Here is a 26,508-nt window from a genome sequence, read left to right as displayed (position 1 = left end):
GACAATAAGGTGCTTTATAAATTCAACTCTTTGCTGTTTCTCTTTTTGGGAGGAGTGCGGAAGATTATGGGTTCGAGGTAATAACATCTATGGCTACACATTATCAGAGCTTAGATTAAATACCGTTTCCTTGGAAAATGATATGTGTTCAGAAAAAGAAAACAGCTGTTAATGATAATTATAGGACAGAAATAAAAAGCTCCATTTAAAGTAACGGCCCAGTGACTGAACCTGACTAAGGTGGTAATTGCTAGCCCAGTAAAGGCTAATGATAATTGATGGCTCAGAACATTCACTCACGGCAGTGAATACAAATGAATACAGTAAATTGTATATTATAGACGGACAAGTTCTCAAAACAGCTGAACAGAACGCAGTTGCCAATTCAGGGAGAGTGCGAGCAAGGGATTACGGGCAGGACTGAGGATGAACTGCCCAGTGGCTCAGCGCGTGTCTCCAGCAAGTAGCTGAGTCAATGAAAACTATGTTCAACCTCTGGCCAGTGTTAAGTTGGCTAAACTCAACCATTTGGCTTCAGCATGGTGGGAGGAAGGAGGAGTGAGAGTGAGAGAGAGAATAAACATTGGTCAGGGTTCGCCTTGTTATTTGGGAACTACTGGCAGAATGCAGGTGTGGAATTTGGATTGACTGCTATTCATCGACAACAGTCTTCTGCTAGCCAGACAATACAAAACATCCTTGGGTTTGATTTTGGTCCAAGCATCTGACTTAATTGCTGCCTCGCACTGAGCTGCCGGATGCAAAATAAAATCACAAAAGCTGCACATGAAGCAGATCCCTGGACCCATTTAGCATGATGTGTTCCAAGCCATCATCGACAATCAAACTACATTACTGGGCAATGGTCACAAAACACGTCAGCTGGTAAGTAAATGTGAAGCAATCAAATGAACCAAACACAAATCCTGCAATACCATCACCCCAGAGCATTCATGGCATGGCAGCTATACTGGTGACAAGGATGGAAGGGAGCAACTGTATAACCGATAAACCCAGCACAATTCCCAACAGTAATTTGCATCTGGATAACATCCTTAATGTAGACAAGCATCTCAAGACACGAGGTATAAGTAAGGAAGGATGAGGGGGATCTTATTGAAACTTACAGGATACTGCGAGGCCTGGATAGAGTGGACGTGGAGAGGATGTTTCTACTAGTAGGAAAAACTAGAACCAGAGGGCACAATCTCAGACTGAAGGGACAATCCTTTAAAACAGAGATGGCCAGAGGGTGGTGAATCTTTGCCGCAGAAGGTTGTGGAGGCCAAATCACGGAGTGTCTTTAAGACAGAGATAGATAGGTTCTTGATTAATAAGGGGATCAGAGGTTATGGGGAGAAGGCAGGAGAATGGGGTGAGAAAATATCAGCCATGATTGAATGGCAGAGCAGACTCGATGGGCCGAGTTGCCTAATTCTGCTCCTATGTCTTATGGTCCTAAGACAGAGATAGATAGGTTCTTGATTAATAAGGGGATCAGGGGATATGGGGAGAAGGCAGGAGAATGGGGATGAGAAAAATATCAGCCATGATTGAATGGCAGAGCAGACCCGGTGGGCAGAGTGGCCTAATTCTGCTCCTGTGCCTATGTCTCAAATGTAGGACTGGATATTCACTGGCAGAGGCAGGACGAAAACATTTGGAGAGCGGCCAGGAGTCCTGCCCGCCCGCCTGCGACGATGCCCACCACTAACGGGACTTGAAAATCTTGGCGGGGGGGGGGGTTGGGCATTGTAGGAGGACGAGAGAAGGCTTGAAACATACGAACCATGGAGTTACACTGTAAAGATATTTAGGGGAGGCATTGGTGTAATGGTATTGTCACTGAACTAATAATCTAGAGACCCTGGGTAATTCTCGGGGGAGCTGGGTTCAAATCCCACAGCAGATGGAGAAATTGGAATCCAATAAAAATCTGTAACACCGAGGACCCGGGCTCGATCCCGGCCCCGGGTCACTGTCCGCGTGGAGTTTGCACATTCTCCCCGTGTCTGCGTGGGTCTCACCCCCACAACCCAAAAACATGTGCAGGGTAGGTGGATTGGCCACGTTAAATTGCCCCTTAATTGCAAAAAAATAATTGGGTACTCTAAATTTAAAAAACAAATCTGGAATTAAAAGTCTAATGATGACCATGAAACCATTGTCGATTGATGTTAAAAACCCATCTGTTTCACGAATGTCCTTTAGGGAAGGAAATCTGCCGCCTTTACCTGGTCTGGCCTACATGAGACTCAGATCCACAGCAATGTTAAATGCCCCACTGAAATGATCTGGCAAATCACTCAGTTCAAGAGCAATTAGGAGTGGACAGCAAATGCTATCGACGCCTACATCTCGAAGAATTTTTTTTTTTTTTAAATCACAAAAATGAGCAGAGACATTGGGTGATTTTGGAGGAACAGCAGTAACTGTTGGAAACATGGGCAAGGGCGAGTGCGATCTGATGTGAGATAGGACAGAGGTAGAAAAGTTTGAGATAAAGTGATCATTGCAGGGAATGGGAGACCAGCCATCACAGCATTGGAACAATCACGTTTGGAATTGACACAGGTCAGAATGAGTGCTTCAGAAAGAGGTGGGGCAGAGACTGGTGATGTTACCGAAATGGAGAGCCAGCGCCGATACATGTTTGAGGAGAGACCAAAGTTCTATCCACCCATCACCCCTGTACTCGCTGACCTTAATTGGCTGCCAATTAGGCAATGCTTCAGTTGCATCCTTGTTTACCAGTCTCACCATGGCCACACCTCTTCCCACCTCCTCCTGTCCCATAACCCCAAGATACATGCACACCTGATCCCTTGAACACCCTCAATTTTAAATTGCTCCAGAAGTAGTGCACCGACCTTCAGCTGCTGAAGCCACAAGCTCTGGTATTCTCTCACAAAATCGTTTCAAGCTCTATATTGTCTTTTAAGACACTTCTTGAAGCCTATGTCTTCCACAAAGCTTTTGGTCACCTGCCCTAATATATCCTTCTGTGACTCAAGTGTCATATTTTGTTTTATAATCGGGGCGGTATGGGGGCGCAGTGGTTAGCACTGCTGCCTCTGGGCGCCGAGGATCGAGTCCGATCCCGCCTCCGGGTCACTGTCCGTGTGGAGTTTGCACATTCGCCCCGTGACTGTGTGGGTCTTGATGCACGATCAATGACCACTAAAGCGAGGTTGTAGCCCAACTGAAGGCTTTAATAAGCTAGATGTTTCCCCCAGCAGCTCAGGTACAGAAAGAAGGCTGCTGGGGCGGCACAGGCTCTTATACCCCACCTTGCAGGGCGGAGCTACCATACAGCTTGACCAAAAAGAAACATGCAATATCTACCAATGGTGTTCCAACATTACCAGGTACCTTAATACCTCTACACAGACTACCACAGGTCTCAACCCCACAACCCAAAAATATGTGCAGGGTAGGTGGATTGGCCACGCTGAATTGCCCCTTGATTGGAAAAAAAATTATATATTTTGTTTTATAATGCCGTTCTGAAGCACGTTGGGATGACTTATTATGTAAAAGGCGTTATATAAATACAAGTTTAAAACAGTTTAAGAGCAATGGAGCTCTGGCATCCACAACCAGTTTTTCAGTGTGCTTTATGTAGCAAATAGTCTCCAGCAGTTTTCTCACTAATTACAGGTAGTAATTTATTCGTAGAGATTTAAAACTTTTCCCGGGTCCATTTTTCTCGCTTTAAATTTAATCTTTCTTTCTCTCCCTTAGTTCTCCTCAAATAGCTGATGTTATAAGACATAGGAGCTGAATTAGGCTATTGGGCCCATTGAAGCGGCTCCGCCATTCAATCATGGCAGATTTTTTTCTCATCCCCATTCTAATGCCTTCTCCCCATAACCCCTGATCCTATTATTAATCAATCTCGGTGTTAAAGAAGCTCGGTGATTTGGCCTCCACAGCCTTTTTGCAGCAAAGACTCCCACAGATTCAACACCCTCTTGCTGAAGAGATTCCTTTTCATCTCTGTTTTAAAGGATCGTCCCTTTAGTCTGAGGCTGTGCCCTCTAGGTCTAGCTTTTCCTACTAGTAGAAACATCCTCTCCACGTCCACTCTTTCTGGGCCTCTCAGTATCCTGTAAGTTTCAATAAGATTCCCCAACCGGCCATCCTTCTAAACTCCAATGATTACAGACTCAGAGTCCTCAACTGCTCTTCATATGACAAGCTCTTCATTCCAGGGATCATTTTTGTGAACCTCCTCTGGACCCTTTCCAAGGCCAGCACATCCTCCCTTAGATACGGGGCCCAGACCTGCTCACTATACTCCAAATGGGGTCTGGCCAGAGCCTTATACAGCCTCAGAAGCACATCCCTGCTCTTGTCTTCTTGGCCTCTCGACATGAATGCTAACATTGCATTTGCCTTCCTAATTGTCGGCTGAACCTGCAAATTAACTTTAAGAGAATCTTGAACTGGGACTCCTAAGTCCTTTTATGCTTCTGATTTCCTGAGCCTTTTCCCATTTAGAAAATAGTCCATGCCTCCATTCTTCCCACCAAACTACATAACCTCACAGTTTGCCACATTGTATTCAATCTGCTACTTCTTTGTTCATTCTCCTAGCCTGTCTTCCCTGCTAGTCTCCCCTTCCAATCAACTCTGGCCAGCTCCTCCCTCATGTCTTCGTAGTTACCCTTATTTAATTATAATACTGTTACATCGGATTCCAGCTTCGTCCTCTCAAACTGCAGGGTAAATTCTACCGTATTGTGGTCATTGCCCCCTAAGGGTTCCCTTCACCTTAAGTTCCCAATTTACTCCCAATATTTCTCAAATCTTTAAATCTCTTTGATTAAGGAGAAAGACTGTTGGTGCTGTTATTCACCAAGAGCTCAGATTTTCCGATCCCACAGCCCTCGCCATGCCATGATCAGCTGTCGCTTCAGAGTTTTGGGTCAGTGCTGTATTCCATGATAATCCTTTAGTTGCACAGGTACCTACCTGACCTGATCGGATATCTGCCCGTCAGAACAGCAGCCCTGCTCGGGGTGCATAGTGCAGCTGCAGCTATATGCTGTGTCAGCGTTACTCCATCCTTCGCCAGGCTGTCTATATGGGGTGTCCTGCAACAGGAAACAATATGCATGGAGGAGAAAAGTTTCGCAAAGTACAAACGTGAAAAATAAAACCCCAACAGGAATGTTACAGATTTATGCTGAATGCTCAAAAAAAAAAGCAATCTCGTGGGCTTGTGTGGTCCTATGTCTTGGAAGGTTCCAACGAAATCTTGCAAGACAGTAGCAATGCAGTGTTCTTTACATATTTCATGGCAACAACGCAAAATCATTGTGCGTTAAAGTTATTTCCCATTTTTGGTATAAATGCCACTCACTTTGGAAATGTATTTCTTCCCTTTCTTTATCTGAGCCATTGGCCACAATTTGGAATTGCACAATTTGAGTGAAAACAGTCCTACATCAAAATTTGTGTTTGTGAATCAGAGGCTGAACTGGCCACTCTGTACTTTTTTCTTCTTTACTTGACCAAATCATAAACGTCCCTGATGTACCGTTTCAGTTTCGATCTGGTTCTCTACATTTCTGTGTGCAGTCTTCCTTTACTGTCTCTGGTTAGCCACTTCTCCCCATTTACGTATCCCTCTGTCTTGAGGCTCTTAAGTGGCCAATTGTTAGTTTTTCAGCTTTTACTGCACAGGCGAGTCTTTGGTAAGGGGGTCCCTTGCGTCCGCTGGAAGCACCCCTCCCCACAAGGCCCCATAATCTCCCCCCCCCCCCCCCCCCAGCCCCTTGAATTTGGCCACCCTATCACCCGCCGTGACAATATCCCAGGCAGCACGGTAGCATTGTGGATAGCACAATTGCTTCACAGCTCCAGGGTCCCAGGTTCGATTCCGGCTTGGGTCACTGTCTGTGCGGAGTCTGCACATCCTCCCTGTGTGTGCGTGGGTTTCCTCCGGGTGCTCCAGTTTCCTCCCACAGTCCAAAGATGTGCAGGTTCGGTGGATTGGCCATGATAAATTGCCCTTAGTGTCCAAAATTGCCCTTAGTGTTGGGTGGGGTTGCTGGGTTATGGGGATAGGGTGGAGGTGTTGACCTTGGGTGGGGTGCTCTTTCCAGGAGCCGGTGCAGACTCGATGGGCTGAGTGGCCTCCTTCTGCACTGTAAATTCTATGATTATCTTAACTTTGGCAACCAATAAGCATCTGTTCTTGGGTGACTGCCTGTAATTCCAGCAGTGGCCACTGCTCAAACCTGGCACTGCTGAGACTGCAGAGCTGCTGGCCAATTGGATTGTGGTGGGATGTCCTCTTCAGATGGGTGCAGAAGTCTCAAACTGAGGCAATTCAAGCCCCGTGGAGCATAGATGGTTCCCGGGCAGGGCAGGGCATTCCCTGTCAACTCTTTGGCTGGTTAGATGGGCAAATCAGCTGTCTGAAAAATCCTGGCCCAGTTAATTATCTGATTGTGGCCAACGACCCCTCAGATTCTATGCTCCAGAGACTCTTCATCCCCCTCCCACCACCCACCCACCTCCCGACAATTCATAATCATCTCACATTGGACTTAACACACATCAGGTAGGTTCTATGTACCATCCCTCTGTGTCTATCTTGTAAATATTGATCATTCTGACTTTAATTCCCATTAGTTCAAAACACTTTACTTTCAATGCTGAGTCACCATGAGAAATATTAATTTGAGAAAAAAACATTTTGCACTGCACCTCAAGATGAAAGTTTCTCACAGGTTAATTCCTTTCCAGATTAAATTCCACTCTGTTCTGCCCTTTCTTTTGTCACAAGTGAGCCCTTGTTCTTCAGTTCAAATTTATGGGGTATTAATTTACACCATAGCACATGAGAAAAAATACCCAATTAAAAGAGCTCACGTCTATTTTATAACCAGTTAAACAGATATTTACAACCGGCTCAAATGGATCTGCAATTAAGCAAACGAGTTAACAAGTTTCAACTGGTCCAACTAATAACAGGCATGAACAGACTCTGTGAAAATAAAGCTGAAAGTTTCAGTTCTTGCACCTCAATCACTCCGGCTAAGGCCCTTTCGTACCCTTACCACAAGCAGGTCGAGGCATTTGTGTTTTGCATTGATCACTTGTGGATTTAGCAATGTGCGCACACTCTGGGCTTCCTTGTGACATCCTGCAGCTACCAAACCCTGGAGAGATATTCTGGGTGAGAGTTTGAACGCCAAACCTAATGACCTGAAGCTACACAAATGTGGAGTTTTCTGCAGCTTGGTTTGCTAGGTTTCCGTGAATTTCAGACAATCAGCTAACGGTTTGTGTGTTGTTCAGAAGGCTTGGACTTCCTGAGGGGCAGCACGGTAGCATTGTGGATAGCACAATTGCATCACAGCTCCAGGGTCCCAGGTTCAATTCCCGGCTTGGTTCACTGTCTGTGCGGAGCCTGCACGTTCTCCCCGTGTCTGCGTGGGTTTCCTCCGGGTGCTCCGGTTTCCTCCCAGAGTCCAAAGATGTACGGGTTAGGTGGATTGGCTATGCTAGATTGCCCTTAGTGTCCAAAATTGCCCTTAGTGTTGGGTCGGGTTACTGGGTTATGGGGATAGGGTGGAGGTGTTGACCTTGGGTAGGGAGCTCTTTCAAAGAGCCGGTGCAGACTCGATGGGCCGAATGGCCTCCTTCTGCACTGTAAATTCTATGATTCCTGCTGACCCAAGGTTAAAATAAAGAGAGCTGGACATGGTTCCTGGCTAGGCCAGAGATGACATCACATTGCTGAGCATCTATCTTTAGTATAAATTATGGTCAATGAGGTTTGCTGGACTAATTTTGGTCACCGAGAGGGTCTCCAGTAATCTTCCAGATTTTCATTTCTCCCATATTACATGGCTCTTTGTGGGTAGGAAGTGCCCGAATCTAAGGAATCACAATTGTATGGGCCGGGCTAGATAGACTAGGTGGCCTTTCGCCATCTGATGTTTTTGTAGGTGCTTCAGAAGAGTATGACTGTAGGATAACTTAATAAAAACATTTTTCAATGACACAAAAATGAACATGGTGCCAGATTCCTCCAATTCTGGTCTCGCGCCCATCCCCGATTCTCAAGGAGCCATTTACACAGCGGAAAGAGACCATTCGACCCATCAAGTCAATGCCAGCTCTCTGTCAGTGCAATTCTCCCGCAAGTTTATTTCCTTCAAGTGCCGATCCAATTTCCTTTTGAAATTGATTGTCTCTACTTCCCCTGCGAATCACAAATCCTTACCACTTGCAGCGTGAAAATGTTCTTCCACAGCCCCTCTGTAGCTCTTGCGCCCAACCTTATATGTGTCCTCTCGTCCTTGTGCCATCAACTAATGGGAACAGTTTTTGCTTTCTACATTATCTAAGACTGTAATCATTTTGTATTTCTCTATCAAATCCCCTCCCCCATCCCTCAATCTCATTTACTCCAAGTACAATCCCAGCTTCTCCAACCTAACCATGTATCGAAAATATCCTATCCCTGGAGCCATTCTGGTCTGTATCATCTCAGGCTCCTCACATATTTCCTAGTGTGGTGACCCCCCGCCGAATCCCGCCCCGACAGTGGCTGCCGTATTCTCCGGCTCCGTTTTTTGGACGGGGGTGGGATTTCCCACCACAACGGTCGGGGACCGTGGGCAGCGGCCCCCCCACCGATTCTCCAGGCCCCGATGGGCCGAGTGGCTGTCCATTTTTGGTCAGTCCCGCCGGCATGAATCACTCAACTCATGCACTGGCGGGACCTGGCAGGTGAGTATGTGTGGGCGGTCCTCGGGGTGGGAGGGGGCGTGATAGGGATCATACCCCGCGGGGGGGCCCCCACGGTGGCCTGGCCCGCGATCGGGGCTGACCGATCTGTGGGCGGGCTTTTTCTGTGGGGGCACTTCTTTCTTCTGCGCCGGCCCCTGTAGGGCTCCGCCATGGCCGGCGTGGAGAAGAGAACCCCCCGCAAATGCGCCAAAATACGCCGGCCGGTCTGCGCATGCGCGGAATCACGCCGGCAGTTCCGCACATGTGCGAGATCACGCCGGCCCTTCGGTGCATGCGCGAACTCGCACCGTTCCTTTGCCGCTGGCTGGAGCGGCGCCAACCCCTCCGTCGTCCATGTAGCCCCCGAAAATGCGGAGAATTCCACACTTTCGGGGGCTGTTGGTGCCGGAGTGGTTGGCGCCGGTTTTTCCGCCGGCGTAGGGACTTAGTTCCCAGAAGGGAGAAACCTGGCCCAGATCTGGATGTAATATTCTAGTTGTGGCCGAACCAGAGTTTTATAAATGTTCCACATAACTTCCCTGCTTTTGCACTTAATTATGAAGCTCAAGACTCCATATGCTTTGCTACCCACGTGCCACATACGTCCTGCCATCTTTAAGGATAAACATCCTGTGGTCCCTGTGTTTCTGCGTAGCTTTTAGAACTGTGCATTAAGTCTATATTGTTTTTCCTTATCCCTTCTGCAAAAATGAATCATCTCACACTTCTCTGTATTAAATTCCATCTTGTCTACCCATTCCGCTAGCCCCTTAATGGCTGGGATTTTCTGACCCTGGTGTGGCGGACCTCCCTCAGGAGATTTGGTGGCCCAGCAAATGCCCATCGACATTCGGCAGGACCGGATGATTGTGGCAGTGGGTGGGGCCAGAAAATTCCACCTGATATCCGGTGCCAGTGGACTGACATCATCCTCGCTGTGTGCCACTCTTCCAAGTTTGGTATCAGCGGCAAATTTTTAAATTTTAGTCCTGATTCCAATATCCAAGTCGTTTAGATAGTGTTATGGGCCAGGGTTTAGAGAACACCAAAGTATATCATGGAGTTCACCTGACCTACAAGTGTTTATAGATTTTGGTTATGAGGAGCATAAGGGCCCACTTTTCAGGTGTTAGTCAACAGAGGCCTTAAGCACTTTTAATCAAAAACAAAGTTTATTCTACGAATTCAATTAACATTTCTATAAACACACACAGTAAGCATTTTTATCAACTACAAACATAACTACCCCACACAGCTACAGTACTCTATATATATGAAACCCTTAATAACTTCCCTTTCAACTGTTTCAATTTGATAACAACATCCACTAAACCAGGAAAACACTTTTTACCAAAACAGTAGGTTTGAATTCTTTCCAGAAAACAGTTATCACTTTTAAATTATCCAGTGATCTGAACACCTTTTAACACGCAGAGAGAGAGAGAGAGACCAAAGAAACCTTCTTTGTCTGGATCCAGCTTCCAACATTATAAACCAAAAGTAAAATTCAGAGCCACAGCCAGCTCCCAGCTCGAAACAAAAATAAAAACCAGTGCCACAGCCCAGCTCCACCCACACCGTGACATCACTGCAGCCATTTGAGAAGACAAGACATTTCTTAAAGGGACACTCCCATGACAATAGATCAAAAAAGCAGTGGTCCTCGCACTAAACCTTCGGAAACATCACTGTCCACCATCCTTCAGTCTGAAAAAAATAACCATTTCCCACATATTCGGTCCTTAAGCCAATTTTTAAATTCAAGTTAACATAAACCTTCCTATTCTGTGAACCTTGATTTTGTTAACCAACCTTTTATGCTGAACTTTGTTAATAAGTTGTTAAATTCTATGCAGACAACATCTATTCCATTCCCTTCATAAAACTTCTGCATTACTTCTTCAAAAAATCATAAGACCATAAGACATAGTAGCAGAATTAGGCCACTCGGCACATCGAGTCTGCTCCGCCAGTCAATCACGGCTGATATTTTTTCTCATCCCCATTCTCCTGCCTCATCCCCATAACCCCTGATCCCCTTATTAATCAAGAACCTATCTATATCTGTCTTAAAGACACTCAGTGATTTGGCCTCCACAGCCTTCTGCGGCAAAGAGTTCCACAGATTCACCACCCTCTGGCTGAAGAAATTCCTCCTCATCTCTGTTTTAAAGGATGGTCCCTTTAGTCTGAGATTAGGTTAGTCAAGAATGATCTCCCTTTTGCACTGCTGCCCTTTAAACTTGAACCTCTCGGAGTGCCTGTTGACTTTCTTCCCTGATCATTGTTTCTACAGATGTGCGATAGAGAGCATCCTATCCAGCTGCGTTACAGCTTGAAACGGGAACTGCTCGGTCCAAGATCGCAAGAAACTGCAGACTGTGGTGAACTCAGCCCAACGTATCACACAAGCTTGCCACCCCCACATTGATTCTGTATACACCTCCCGCTGCCGCAGGAAGGCAGACAGCATTATCAGAGACCCCTCCCACCCAGGCATTGCCTTCTTCCAGACCTTTCCATCAGGCAGGAGGTACAGAAGTCTGAAGACTCGCACATCCAGACATAGGAACAGCTTCTTCCCCACAGTTACAAGACTCCTCAACGACTCCCCCTCGGACTGATCTGTTCCCTGTAAGAATACTATTCATGACGCCCTGTGCTGCTCTTCCTCATGTATTTGCTTTGTTTGGCTCCTTGTTACGCACTGTAACCAATCACTGTTCATCGATGTACCATTTGTCAATGTTCTCTGTTGATTATTCTTTTGTCTACTATGTACGTACTGTGTATATTCCCTCGGCCGCAGAAAAATCCTTGTCACAGTACTTCGGTACATGTGACAATAAATCAAATCAAAAATCAAATCAATTCCAAAATCATGCCCATCACTGATTTTAAACTTACAGGTCTATAATTATTTGGATTGTCCTTGGACCATTTCTTCATTATGGGTGTCGCATTTGCCGCTCTCCAATTCTCTGGCACCTCCCCACCCCCATATTCATGGAAGATTGAAAGATTATGGCAAGCCCTTCCGCTATCTCCACTCCCACTTCCTTTAGTAATCTGGGGTGCAAGCTATCCACACCAGATGATCTATCCACTCTCGGAATAGCCAGTTCCTCCTGCCTCTCAGTTTTCATCCCACCCATTCATTACCTCTACCATCTCCGCTTCTACCAATGTTTGGCAGTTCCCTTTTCTTCAGTAAATATCAATACAAAGTATGCATTAAGGCATGCCTTGTGCCACTAAACATACATTGTCCTCTTTGTTGCTTTTAAGACCTATTCCAGCTCTTACCGCCCACTTTCTAGTTACATTCTGCTAGAAGAATTTTGGTTGCCTTTTCCGTTGACTGCCATTCCATTCTCGTTCGCTCTTTGCCGGTATTATATTCCTCTTCGCTTCCTCTCGTCAGCAATTGTTCTTCATCTGGTTCTTGCTTGAAGAATCTGCCTGACCATGTATCATACACGCTGGGCTGGATTCTCCGTTTGGGAGGCAACATTCTCACCCCAGAACTGAATCACTCCTGGTTTGCATTGGCGCCAGGAGCTGGGCCCAGAAGCGATTCCCTCTCCTTGCAATGCAAACTTATGAATGGCGGGGGGCACAAGGGATTCCATTCTGAATCCCGCTACTGGACCACTATTCTGAGCGGGCGGCCCAATGCCGCGGTCTGGCGGCTAGACCCCCTCCCGCCCACAAGACTAATCCTGCGTCCCGCCCCCCTGGTGGCAAGAACAGGCACCTCCTCACCCCGTGGAAATTTCTGGGAACCTCCTCCCACACCATGAGGGGATGAAGGGGCAGGGTCAGTAATGGGGGTGGGGCTGGTGGGAGGGGCAAGTGGGGATGGCAAGATTTGCGTTGTGGGGGAGGGGTTCTCCGATGGACTTCGGGGAGCACCTACATTAAATACGTACCCCCGTGGCCCCCCCCCCGCATCAGGGCCATGCTGGCCAATATTTGCACCAATCCACACCCGCATGAATCCTGGTCGAGAGGGCTAGAGCTTCACGGGGGTGCGGAGAATCTTTGTCCAGCCCCTCAATAGGATGCAAATGGGTTCAAATGACTGAGTTGCATCCGTCCGCTACTGCGGGGCGTGAACCACGATGCCGGCACCTGAGGGACCAGAGCATTGCAATGGGATCAACAAGATTCTCCACCCCATCGTTAACTCAGTTATCCATGGCGAGCGGCAGAGAACTCACCACTATTTTTTAAAATTTCATCTTATTCTCTGACCCCTCTTCAACAAAGGAGTTCTGTCTTTGGTTCCCCTACTTTTCACCCTCATTGGAATGTAACTAGCCTATACCTGAAGCATCTCCTCCTTAAAGATCACCCACTATTCCATTATAGTTTCTCCTGTCAATCTATTCTACCCTGGCCAGATCCCCTTTCATTCCACCGATTTTAAAACTCTTCCAATTTAGATATTCCACCTTGGATTGTTCTTTGGTCCTCTGCATTGGATTTGATTTATTGTCACGTGTACCGAGGTACAGTGAAAAGTATTCAGTCCAGGCAGATCGTTCCATACATGAAAAACATAGGACATACAATAAATACACAAACAAAACACATGGACATCAGGTGAAGCATACGGAGTGTAGTGTTACTCAGTAGAGAAGATGTGTGGAGAGATCAATTCGGTCCGCAAGAGGGTCATTCAGGAATCTGGTAACAACGGGGAAGGAGCCGTTTTTGAATCTGTTAATGCTTGTTCTCAGACTTTTGTATCTTCTGCCTGACGGAAGAGGTTCGAAGAGAGAATAGCCTGGGTGGGAGGGATGTTTGATTATGCTGGCCGCTTTCCCAAGGCAGCGGCAGCTTTGGACACAGTCAGTGGATGGGAGGTGGGTTCGCGCAATGGACTGGGCTGTGTTCACGACTCTCTGCCGTTTCTTACGGTCTTGGGCCGAGCAGTTGCCATATCAGGCTGTGATGCAGCCAGATAGGTGCATCTGTAAAAATTGCTAAGACAATGTGAATTTTCTTAGTTTAGGAATTATAGACGCTGCTGTGCTTTCTTGGTCATAGCGTTGATGTGGATAGATCAGGACAGATTGTTGATGTGTACACCTAGAAATCTGAAGCTGTCAATTATCTCCACCTCGGCACCATTGGTGCAGACAGGGTGTGTGTACAACTCTTCGCTTCCTGAAGTCAATGACCAGCTCCTTAGTTTTGCTGACGTTGAGGGAGAGATTGTTGTCGTTACACTACGCCACGGGATTCTCTAACTCCCTCCTGTATTCTGACTCAGCGCTGTTTGAGATCCGACCCATTATGGTCGTGCCATCAGCAAACTTGTAGATGGAGTTGGAGACAAATTTTGCCACACAATCGTGTGTGTATAGGGAGTATAGTAGGGGGCTAAGTACGCAGCCTTGCGGGGTCCCAATATTGAGGAATATCGTGGAGGAGGTGTTGTTGTTTATCCTTAATGATTGTGATCCATGGGTCAGGAAGTCGAGGATCCAGTTGCAGAGGGAAGAGTCAAGTCCTAGGTTTTGATGTGAGCTTGGCTTGGATTATGGTGTTGAAGGCGGAGCTATAGTCAATGAATAGGAGTCTGATGTAGGAGTCCTTTTTGTTGAGATGCTCCAAAGACGAGTGTAGGGCCAGGAAGACAGCGTCTGCTGTGGACCGGTTGTGGCAGTTTGCGAATTGCAGTGGATCATGGCATTCTGGGAGTATGGAGTTAATGTGTCTCATGACCAACTTCTTAAAGCACTTCATAATGATTGATGTCAAGGCCATCGGATGGTAGTAATCGAGGCACGTTGCTTGGTTCTTCTTTGGCGCCGGTATGAGGTGGTCTTCTTGAAGCAGGTAGGACTCTCGGGACAGAGTAGGGAGAGGTTGAAGATGTCGACGAATACACCCGCCAGTTGTGCCGCGCAGGATCTGAGTGCACGACCAGGGACTCCGTCAGGACCCATTGCTTTCTGAGGGTTCACTTTCAAGAAGGCCGATCTGACTTTGGAGATTGTGACGATGGGTATGGTTGTGTCCGAGGCTGCTGGGCATTGGTAGTCCAAATCTTAAGAGCCATCTTCTATCCAAGGTAGCAGTGTCTTCAGCTACCCAAAGCTCTGGAATTCCCTCCCCGAGCCTCATCACCACTGTCTCTGTCTTTAAGACTCCCCTTAAAACTCACCTCTCCAAGTCTTACATAGCTCATTGTTCAATTCTTTTTGGCCCCTTGTTCAATTCTGTTTGATCATCACTCCTGTGAGCCACCTTGGGACATTTACATCAGTGAAGGTGTTGGGAAATATTTCTACCTCTGCAGCCTTTGCTCTAAATAAATCAGTCGGCAAACCACATTGCTGTTCGTAAGGGATGAGAACCATGTAAATTAGAGCTGAACAAATATGGTCCACTCCTGACCTGCAGGGGACAATGTTCCCTTTGTGCACCATTCGAGCATCAGAATGCAGTGTAGGACTGGTGGAGAAAGAATCCCAATCATCAAGGTGGACATCACTGTTGAGTGGCAGTAAAGTGGTGTACCGGATTCAGATGAGATGTAAAAACAGTCTGTCTTCACAGATCCCGTGACACTATTCAAAGGGGAGTTGTCTCCATTGTCCCGGCTAATATTTATCCCATAAGATCACTTAAACAGACTGTATGGTCATTATGTGAGGAAGGATGTTCTTGCTATGGAGGGAGTGAAGGTTTACCAGGCTGATTCCTGGGATGGCAGGACTGTCATATGAGGAGAGACAAAGTCGGTTCGGGTCATATTCATCGGAGTTCAGAAGAGTGAGAGGGGATCTCATAGAAACGTATAAAATTGAACAGGATCAGACAGGGTAGATTCAGAAAGAATGTTCCCAATGGTGGGAGTCCAGAACTAGGGGTCATAGTTTGAGGATAAGAGGTAAACCTTTTAGGACTGAGGTGAGGAGAAACTCTTCACCCAGAGATGGTGAAAATACCACAGAAAATAGTTGAGGTCAAAACCTTGTGTAATTTCAAGAAGGAATTAGATATAGCTCTTGGGGCTAAAGGGATCAAGGGATATGGGAGGAAGGCGGGATCAGGGTATTGAACTTGATTAGCCATGATATTGGTCTAGGAGTATGACTCTCGCTTTTGGGTGTTTCGGTCTCGAAATTTGCAAAAGGTCCCGGGTTCAAATCGCGGACGAGAGGGGCGGCACAGTAGCACAGTGGTTAGCACCGTTGCTTCCCGGCTTGGGTGACTGTCTGTGCAGAGTGTGCACGTTCTCCCCGTGTCTGTGTGGGTTTCCTCCGATTTCCTCCCACAGTCTAAAGATGTGCAGGTTAGGTGGATTGGCCATGCTAAATTTCCCCATGGTGTCCAAAAAGGTTAGGTGGGGTTACTGGGATAGGGCCTGTGCAGAATGGATGGGCCGAATGGCCCCCTTCTGCAATGTAAATTCTATGATAATGGATGGAGCAGGCTGGAAGGGCCGAATGGCCTCCTCCTGCCTCTATTTTCTATGTATCAATACATTGCCGCTTTTTCTGTGTGTAGATTGACTGCCACATCTCCTTGAATCATAGAATTTACATTGCAGAAGAGGGCATTCGGCCCATCGAGTCTGCACCGGCCCTTGGAAAGAGCACCCAATTAAGCCCACGCCTCCACCCTATCCCCCTAACCCATTAACCCCAGCTAACCTTTTTGGACACTAAGGGCAATTTAGCATGGCCAACCTACCTAACCTATACATCTTTGGACTGTGGGAGGAAACCGGAGCACCCGGAGGAAACCCACGCAGACAGGGGGAGAACGTGCAGACTCCGCACAGACAGTGACCCAAGCCGGGAATCGAACCTGGGACCCTGGAGCTGTGAAGCAAATTTGCTACCCGCTGTGTTGCCACTGTATTACATTACAACTACACTTGGGAACAAAAGCACTTCATTGGCTGTAAAGTGTGTTAGAAAATGCCAAGGTTGTGAAAGGAATTGGATAAATGCAAATTGTGCAAGTCCATTTGTTTAGCGGTGATTAACGACAAAATCACTGCCTGAAACCAGGGAGGAAGGAAGAATCCTGACAGTTCAGTTCAGTGGCTGTGTTTAGTAACACAGAGAGAGAGATTCCTGCCAATATCGTAACTTCCTCCCACTGCCAATATGCTGATAACAGAAGCCAATGCTTCAAACAGTACTGATACCGCAATTCAACTTTACCCATTCTCCCACAGCTATTTGTGCAAGACTGTACGTTTTGTTTTCAAGTGCAATTCAAAAAGAATTTGCGATAAGACGTGTGGACTCTTCTCTTCCACAACTTTGTTGCATCGAGTGCAAGTACTTCTCATCTCTGCCCTGCTGCGTGCCAATCGGGGCGCCCTTCCTCTGAAGGTTCCAGCGCCTGGGACACAGCGACTCCACCGGTGCCCTCCAGCTACCTGGCTCTGCTTCCTGCATCGTCATCAGCGATTTATTAGACTGCCTCCACCTCTGGAGCACCGGGGTGGAATTTCGGCCATGAACTTGGAACCTCCAAAACCTCTTGATGAGGGTGTACGTAAATGCAAATGATCCCACAACATTTGGGATCTGAATCTGTACAACATTAATCATAGAAAGGTTACGGCGCAGGGAGAGGCCACTTGGCTCTTTGTGTCTGCGGCAACCAAGGAAACGAGCCACCCAGTCTAACCCCAGCATTTGGGCAGTAGCTTTGCAATTCAGGTGCACGTCCAGACATCTTTTACATGAGTGGGGGGTTTCTGCCTCTCTCAGGCAGTGACTTCCTGACCCTTACTACCCTCTGGATGAAAATGTTCTTTCCTCAGTCCCTCTCTAATGATTCTAACAAACATTTTAAATCTATGACCTTGGTCACTGACCTCTCTGCTAAAGTAAATTGGCCCTTTCCCACCCACGCTATCCGGGCCCCTCTCCACTTTGTCCATCTCAATCAAATCTCCCCTCAGCAGTTTCTGTCCCAGGGAGGACAACCCCAGCTGATCCAAACTGTCCTCATGGCTGTAATTTTCCAGTCCTTGAAACATCCCCGTAAATCTCTTCTGCACCGACTCTTATGCAATCACAGAAGGAGGCCACTTGGCCAATCCATGAGACATAGGAGCAGAATTAGGCCACTTGCTCCATCGAGTCTGCTCCGCTATTCATTCATAGCTGATATTTTCTCATCCCCATTCTCCTGCCTTCTCCCCATAACCTCGGATCCCCTTAGCTTGATCTCGATCTCCAATCGAGTCTGCACTGCCCTTGGAAAGAGCACCCTACTTAAGCCCACACCTCCACCCTATCCCCGTAACGCAGTAACCCCATCTAACATTTGTCAGGACACTAAGGCAATTTAGCATGGCCAATCCACCTAACCTGCACATCTTTAGACTGAGAGGGGAAACCGGAGCACCCGGGGGAAACCCACGCAGACACGGGGAGAATGTGTAGACGCTGCACAGACAGTGACTCAAGCCGAGATCGAACTGGGACGCAGGTGCTGTGAAGCAACAGTGCTAACCAGGTCTAATGCAGGTAGGGAATATACAGTGAATGGTAGAACCCTCAAGAGTATTGAAAGTCAAAGAGATCTAGGAGTACAGGTCCACAGGTCACTGAAAGGGGCAACACAGGTGGAGAAGGTAGTCAAGAAGGCATACGGCATGCTTGCCTTCATTGGCCGGGGCATTGAGTATAAGAATTGGCAAGTCATGTTGCAGCTGTATAGAACCTTAGTTAGGCCACACTTGGGGTATAGTGTTCAATTCTGGTCGCCACACTACCAGAAGGATGTGGAGGCTTTAGAGAGGGTGCAGAAGAGATTTACCAGAATGTTGCCTGGTACGGAGGGCATTAGCTATGAGGAGCGGTTGAATAAACTCGGTTTGTTCTCACTGGAACGAAGGAGGTTGAGGGGCGACCTGATAGAGGTCTGCAAAATTATGAGGGGCATAGACAGAGTGGATAGTCAGAGGCTTTTCCCCGGGGTAGAGGGGTCAATTACTAGGGGGCATAGGTTTAAGGTGAGAGGGGCAAGGTTTAGAGTAGATGTACGAGGCAAGTTTTTTACGCAGAGGGTAGTGGGTGTCTGGAACTCGCTGCCGGAGGTGGTGGTGGAAGCAGGGACGATAGTGACATTTAAGGGGCATCTTGACAAATACATGAATAGGATGGGAATAGAGGGATACGGACCCAGGAAGTGTTCGAAGATTGTAGTTTAGTCGGGCAGCATGGTCGGCACGGGCTTGGAGGGCCGAAGGGCCTGTTCCTGTGCTGTACTTTTCTTTGTTCTTTGTTCACTGTGCTACCGTGCCACACACATTGGTTGCAACCTCCCTGCTCTTGCAATCTATGCCTCCCTCACTTCCTCTACACCTCTCAGTCCGCTCTCATTTATTGCTTATTTTTTTCCCCTTGTTTGACCTCTCCAAATGCACCACCTCACACTTCGCAGTGTTCAATTCCATTTGCCACTTTGCTGCCAACTGATCAGGACATTGATGTCTCCCTGCATCCTTGTGCTATCCACCTCATTATCAACTAAACAACCATTTTGTGTCGTCTGCCAGCTTTGTGATCATTCTCCCTACATTTACTTCCAAATATTAATATATATCACAAAAAGCAGGGGAGCTAGGTGTAGAGTCTAGTGGACCCCCCACTGGAAACAGCCTTCCAGTCACAAAAATACCCATCAACAGTTACCCTCCGTTTCTTCCACTGAACCCATTTTTAAACATTCGACTTGCTACATTTCCCTGGATCCCATGGGCTTTTATCTTTTTAACTAATCTGCCATAGTCTGGGTCATCACATGCCTTGCTGGAATCCATGTCGACTACTTCAACTGCACTATCCTCATCGCCTCTGTTACTTCCTCAAAGATTTAAATCAAGTTAGTCAGACCCGACTTTCCCTTCAGAAAAACTCATGCTGACTGTCCTTAATTAATCCATGCCTTTCCCAATGACAGTTTATCCGGTTTCACAGAATCCATCCCAAAAGTTTTCCCACTACTGAGGTCAGACTGACTGCCTTGTAATTATTCAGTCCAACCCTCATCTCCTTTTTAAACAACGGTACAACTGTAGCTGACCTCCAATCCTCCGGCACCTCATTTATGTCCAGTGAGGATTGGAAAATGACTTACTTTAACAGCCTGGGGTACATTTCATCTGGCCCCGTTGATTTATCCTCTTTCAAGGATGCTAATCCCATCAATACTTCCTCTCTCCCTATGTTTATCACATCCTATACTTCACATTCCTCCTCCTTAGCTACAATGTCTGCATCGTCCCCTCTTTTGTGAAGAGAGGTGCAAAGTATTCATCAAGGACCATACACACAGACTTCCGCTGGCGGCCATGGAGTGAGTGGTTGCAAATTTGGCAGCTCCCGCTTGGAGGATTTTTCGAACCATTCCCCACTTAATGAGTGGATGTTTCGGTGAAACATCAGAGGGCAGCAGAGCCGAGCTGCTGATAGGCTGTTGCGGGGAAAATTTGCATCAGTGCATTGCAGTCACTGTATCCAGAACGTGTACCTGAGCAAGACACACTTCGTGTTCAAGTGAAGGCAAGCATCCAGCAGAGGCAGCAGAGCGGAGCTGCTGATTGGCTGCTGCGGGGAAAATTTGCATCAGTGCATTGCGGTCACTGTATCTAGAAGGTGGTTTGTGGAGGAGCTATTGTCAAGTGACAGTTAAACCCCAAACACTTCTTCAGTGTTTCCCTCCCTACCTCCTCCTCTAACCAAAAAAAAACAATCACTGCAAGGATCCCAGCCGAGTAAAGATCAAGAGGGAGACTCGAGGGCAGGTAGAAGTAGAAAGACGTTGAACCGTGACGTCACAGCCTGCAGGTAAGTGATTGGCTGGTGACTGGTAAGTAGTTTTTCTTTTCCCTGAGGTGTTCTCGTGTGGGGCGCAGTGGTTGCTGAGTGAGTGCTTGCTGAGAAGGGGAGTACATTTTTTAAAAAAAACTTACTGTTGGGAGTTTCCAGCTGAATCCGGTCGGAGTGAGGACAGAGTGACTGCTGGGTAAGTAGTAAAGATTTAAATTGTTTCCGCGGGCCCATAACAGCCGATTGCTGTTCTCGTGCGGAGCGCTGTGGTTGCTGGTTAAGTGTTTTATTTTTACCTGTATTTAAGTTGGGCGGTTCCTAAACCCGAGACACTACACTTGTAGTGTCCCCCACCCTTCCACCGCCTCTCACCTCAGGGGTAGAGTGAATAACAGGTAAGCTCTTTCTTTCTTTTTCTTGTTTTATCTAGAAGGGAAGGCAGTGCAATGTTCCTCCTGCAGAATGTTTGAGGTGAGCTGATTTCACCTGTGGGAAGTGCACCCATTTCCAGCTCCTCAGAAACCGCATTAGGGAACTGGAGCTGGATGAACTTCGGATCATTCGGGGGGCAGAGGTGGTCATAGATAGTAGCTTCAGGGATGTAGTTACTCCGAAGAATCAAGATAGATGGGTGATGGTAAGAAGGGCTGGGAGGAAGCAGTCAGTGCAGGGATCCTCTGTGGTCGTTTCCCTCAGTAACAAGTATACCGCTTTCGATACTGTTTAGGGGGACGACCTACCAGGGGTAAGCCGCGGTGAACGGATCTCCAGCACTGAGTCCGTCCCTGTGGCTCAGAAGGGAAGGAGGGAGAACAGGAGAGCAATAGTTATTGGGGACTCAATAGTTAGAGGGACAGATAGACGGTTCTGTGGCAACGAAAGAGACTCACGGATGGTATGTTGCCTCCTGGGTGCCAGGGTCCGTGATGTCTCGGACCGTGTTTTCAGAATCCTTAAGGGGGAGGGGGAACAGTCACAAGTCGTGGTACACATCGGTACCAACAACATAGGTAAGAGAAGGGACGGGGATTTAAAACAGGAATTTAGGGAGCTAGGGTGGAAGCTGAGAGCCAGGACAAACCATGTTGTCATCTCTGGTTTGTTGCCGGTGCCACGTGCTAACGAGGTGAGGAACAGGGAGAGAGTGCAGATAAACACGTGGCTGCAGGGATGGTGTAGGAGGGAGGGTTTCAGTTACGTGGATAATGGAGCACATTCTGGGGAAGGTGGGACCTGTACAGACAGGACGGTTTGCATCCGAACCAGAGGGGCACCAATATCCTGGGAGGGAAATTTGCTATGGCTCTTCGGGGGGGGTTTAAACTAATTTGTCAGGGGGATGGTAAAACGAGTTGTAGTGTAGAAGCCAGTGTTGAGAGTAGTGAGGTACTGAGGAGGGTAACAAGGTCGCAGGAGTGTACCGCAGACAGAAAGGTAGGTTGAAGTGTGTCTACTTCAATGCAAGGAGCATCCGGAATAAGGTAGGTGAACTTGGAGCGTGGATTGGTACTTGGGGCTACGATGTTGTGGCCATTACGGAGACATGGTTAGAACAGGGACAGGAATGGTTGTTGGAAGTTCTGGGGTATAGATGTTTCAGTAAGAGTAGGTAAAAGAGGTGGAGGAGTAGCATTGTTAATCAAGGATAGTTTAACGGCTGCAGAAAGGCAGTTCGAAGGGGATCTGCCTACTGAGGCAATATGGGCCAAAGTTAGAAATAGGAAAGGAGCGGTCACGTTGTTAGGAGTTTTCTATAGGCCCCCAAATAGTAATAGAGATGTGGAGGAAGAAATTGCAAAACAGATTATGGATAGGTGTGGAGGTTTCAGGGTAGTTGTCATGGGTGCCTTTAACTTTCCAAATATTGATTGGAACCTCTATAGGTCGAACAGTTCGGATGGGGCAGTTTTTGTACAGAGTGTGCAGGAGGGTTTCCTGACACAATATGTGGATAGGCCGACAAGAGGGGGGGCCACATTGGATTTGGTACTGGGTAATGAACCGGGCCAAGTGTTAGATTTGTTTGTGGGAGAGCACTTTGGAGATAGTGACCACAATTCAGTGTCTTTCACTATTGCAATGGAGAGGGATAGGGCCATACGGCAGGGCAAAGTTAATAATTGGGGAGGGGTAATTACGATGCGATTAGGCAAGAATTAGGGAGCATAAGATGGGAACAGAAACTGTCTGGGAAAGGCACAAATGAAAAGTGGAGTTGTTCAAGGAACAAATACTGTGTGTCCTTGATAGGCATGTCCCTGTCAGGCAGGGAGGAAATGGCCGTGTGAGGGAACCATAGTTCACAAAAGAGGTTGAATGTCTTGTCAAGATGAAAAAGGAAGCGTACGTAAGGATGAGAAAACAAGGTTCAGTTGGATCGCTTGAGAGTTACAGGGTAGCAAGGAATGAGCTAAAAAAAAGGGCTTAGGAGAGCTAGGAGGGGGCATGAGAAGTCCTTGGCGGGTCGGATCAAGGAAAACCCCAAGGCTTTTACTCCTATGTGAGAAATAAACGAATGACCAGGGTGAGGTTAGGGCCGGTCAAGGACAGTAGTGGGAACGTGTGCATGGAGTCAGAAGAAATAGGAGAGGTGTTGAATGAATACTTTTCTTCAGTGTTCACCAAGGAGAGGGGCCATGTTTTTGAGGATGAGAGTGTGATACAGGCGAGTAGGCTGGAGGAGGTAGATGTTCTGAGGAAGGATGTATTCGCAATTTTGAAAAACCTTAGGGTCGACAAGTCCCCTGGGCCAGATAGGATATATCCAAGGATTCTTTGGGAGGCAAGGGATGAGATTGCAGAGCCTTTGTCTTTGATCTTTGGGTCCTCACTGTCCACGGGAATAGTGCCAGAGGACTGGAGAGTGGCAAATGTTTTTCCTCTGTTCAAGAAAGGGAATAGGAATGATCCTGGTAATTATAGACCGGTTAGTCTTACTTCGGTCGTCGGTAAGTTCATGGAAAAGGTCCTGAAGGATAGGATTTGTGACCATTTGGAAAGATGCAGCTTAATCCGGGATAGTCAACACGGATTCGTGAAGGGTAAGTCTTGCCTCACAAATTTGACTGAATTCTTTGAGGAGGTAACTAAGTGTGTAGATGAAGGTAGAGCAGTTGATGTTGTATACATGGATTTTAGTAAGACGTTTGATAAGGTTCCCCATGGTCGGCTTATGAAGAAAGTAAGAAGGTGTGGGATAGAGGGAAATTTGGCCAATTGGATAAGTACCTGGCTATCACACAGAAGACAGAGGGTGGTGGTGGATGGAAAATTTTCAGACTGGAGACCAGTTACCAGTGGTGTACCACAGGGATCAGGGCTGGGTCCTCTGCTATTTGTGATTTTTATCAATGACTTGGAGGAGGGGGCTGAAGGATGGGTCAGTAAATTTGCTGATGACACGAAGATTGGTGGAGTAGTGGATGAGGTGGAGGGCTGTTGTAGGCTGCAAAGATACATTGATAGGATGCAGAGCTGGGCCGGAAAATGGCAGATGGAGTTTAACCCTGATAAGTGTGAGGTGATTCATTTTGGTAGAAAAAATTTGAATGCGGATTACAGGGTCAACGGCAGGGTTCTGAGGAATGTGGAGGAACAGAGAGATCTTGGGGTTCAAGTCCACAGATCTCTAAAGGTTACCACTCAAGTGGATAGAGTCGTGAAGAAGGCTGATAGTGTGTTAGCGTTTATTAACAGGGGGCTTGAGTTTAAGAGCCGCGGGGTTATGCTGCCACTGTACATGACCATGGTGAGACCACATTTGGAGTATTGTGTGCAGTTCTGGTCACCTCACTATAGGAAGGATATGGAAGCATTGGAAAGAGTGCAAAGGAGATTTACCAGGTGCTGCCTGGTTTTCAGGATAGGTCTTATGAGGAAAGGTTGAGGGAGCCAGGGCTTTTCTCTTTGGAGCGGAGGAGGATGAGAGGTGACTTAATAGAGGTTTATAAGATGACGAGGGGGATAGAGTGGACGTTCAGAGACTATTTCCTCGGGTGGATGTAGCTGTTACAAGGGGGCATAACTATAAGATTCAGGGTGGGAGATATAGGAGGGATGTCCGAGGTAGGTTCTTTATTCAGAGAGTGGTTAGGGTGTGGAATGGACTGCCTGCTGTGATAGTGGAGTCAGACACTTTAGGCTATTCGGAAAGTGGAGGACCTGGAGAATCGCTCCCGGAGACAAAATCTAAGAATCGTGGGGAGGCCCGAGGCATCAAAAGAGCAGATGCTGGCTTTTATGATCAGCAGGGGGTGGGGGGGGGGGGGGGATGTCATATTGACCCGGGTGCTTAGGGAGAAGGAGGAGCGAGCAGAGATGACAATGCTGGTGGGCGAGATTCTGCGGGTGGACAGGAGGCAGGGTTGTTGAAGGAGAGGCAGAAGCTCAGATTGAGTTTGGGCTGGTGACCACAGAGAAGGCGGTGGGGCAGTTGCGGAGGGCCAGAGGAGCAGTGTATGAGTACGGGGAGAAGGCTCGTAGGATGTTGGCCCATCAACTCAGGAAGCAGGAGGCGGCGAGGGAGATTGGAAGAGTGAAGAACAAGAGGGCAAGAGTGGTACTGGACTAGTTGGAGGTGAATGGGTTTTTGGGGAGTTCTGCAGGAGGCTTTATAAATCGGAGCCCCCGGCTAGGAAGGAGGGAATGCGGCAATTCCTGGTTGGGTTGGAGTTCCCCACGGTGGAGGAGGAACTGTTGGAGGGGCTGGGGGCCACTGGACTAGTGGAGATGATGGAGGGCATGGGGGCGATGCAGACAGGGAAGGTCCCGGGCCCGGAAGGGTTCCTTGCAGAATTTTATAAGAAATTTAGGGGGGACTTGGGGCCTCTGCTGGTGAGGAGATACAATGAGGCGAGGGAAAAGGGAGAACTCCCCCCTGCATTATCTCAGGAAGCAGGTACTGTCCTTTCCCGGTTTGTCGCTCTCGTGATTGCAGGATAAGGTGCTTCGAGAGAGGGAGTGGGTGAGGATAGGCTGCCCGAGATTTATAAGCACTAATGGACTGGGAGGAGGCCCCGATAGGGAAGTCAAATGGAAATAGGAGGAGGAACTGGGGGAGGTAGGTGGAAATGGAGGCCGGGTTGTGGGAGGAGGCCCTGAGGAGGGTGAATGCCTCCTCGTCGTGTGCGAGGCTCAGCCTTATCCAGTTTAAGGTAGTTCACAGGGGGCACATGAGCAGGTACTTTGAAAAGGTGGAGAACAGTTGTGGGCGGTTCGCGGGGAGGCCCGCGAACCATGTCCATATGTTTTGGGCTCGTCCAATTTTGGCAGGGATGTGTGGACGTAATGTCCGAGGTGTTGTGGCTGAATCATAGAATTTACAGTGCAGAAGGAGGCCATTCGCCCCATCGAGTCTGCACTGGTCCTTGGAAAGAGCCATTTTACTTCAGCCCATGCCTCCGCTCTGTCTCTGTAACCCAGTTACCCCACCTAACCGTTTTGGACACGAAGGGGCAATTTATCATGGCCAGTCCACCTAACCTGTAGATCTTTGGACTGTGGGAGGAAACCGGAGCACCCGGAGGAAACCCACGCAGACACAGGGAGAACGTGCAGACTCCACACAGTCACCCGATGCCGGAATTGAACCCGGGACCCTGGAGCTGTGAGGCAACGGTGCTAACCACTGTGCCACCCTGAAGGTGGTCCCGAGTCCAGAAGTGGCGATATTTGGAGTGTCGGAAGACACGGGAGTACAGGGTCGGGAGCGGCCGATGTTCTGGCCTTTGCCTCCCTAGTAGCCGGACGCTGGTTTTGTTGGAGTGGAGGGACTCGGAGCCACCGAAACCGGGGGTGTGGGTGAGGGATCTGACAGAGTTCCTAAGGTTGGAGAAAATTAAGTACGTCTTAAGAGGGTTGATTGACAGGTTTGCCCGGAGGTGAAAGTCGTTCATCGACTTCTTCAAGGAGAATTGAGGCGTAAGGGGGGCGC

General features: G+C 47.8%; 1 protein-coding gene across 2 annotated transcripts in view; it reads right to left on the bottom strand.

The window, feature by feature from the left end:
* Positions 1 to 26,508, bottom strand: part of sts (steroid sulfatase (microsomal), isozyme S) — a 133,293-nt gene that overhangs the window by 94,899 nt on the left and 11,886 nt on the right. For both annotated transcript variants that reach the window (XM_072477362.1, XM_072477363.1), the window contains exon 3: positions 4,978 to 5,099. In XM_072477362.1, the coding sequence (XP_072333463.1) occupies positions 4,978 to 5,099 (122 nt within the window). The remainder of the gene's footprint in view (positions 1 to 4,977; positions 5,100 to 26,508) is intronic.

This window comes from Scyliorhinus torazame, chromosome 15 (assembly GCF_047496885.1).
Source record: "Scyliorhinus torazame isolate Kashiwa2021f chromosome 15, sScyTor2.1, whole genome shotgun sequence".
In the NCBI taxonomy this organism is placed as follows: Eukaryota; Metazoa; Chordata; class Chondrichthyes; order Carcharhiniformes; family Scyliorhinidae; genus Scyliorhinus; species Scyliorhinus torazame.
This window is presented reverse-complemented; position numbering and strand designations above follow the sequence as displayed.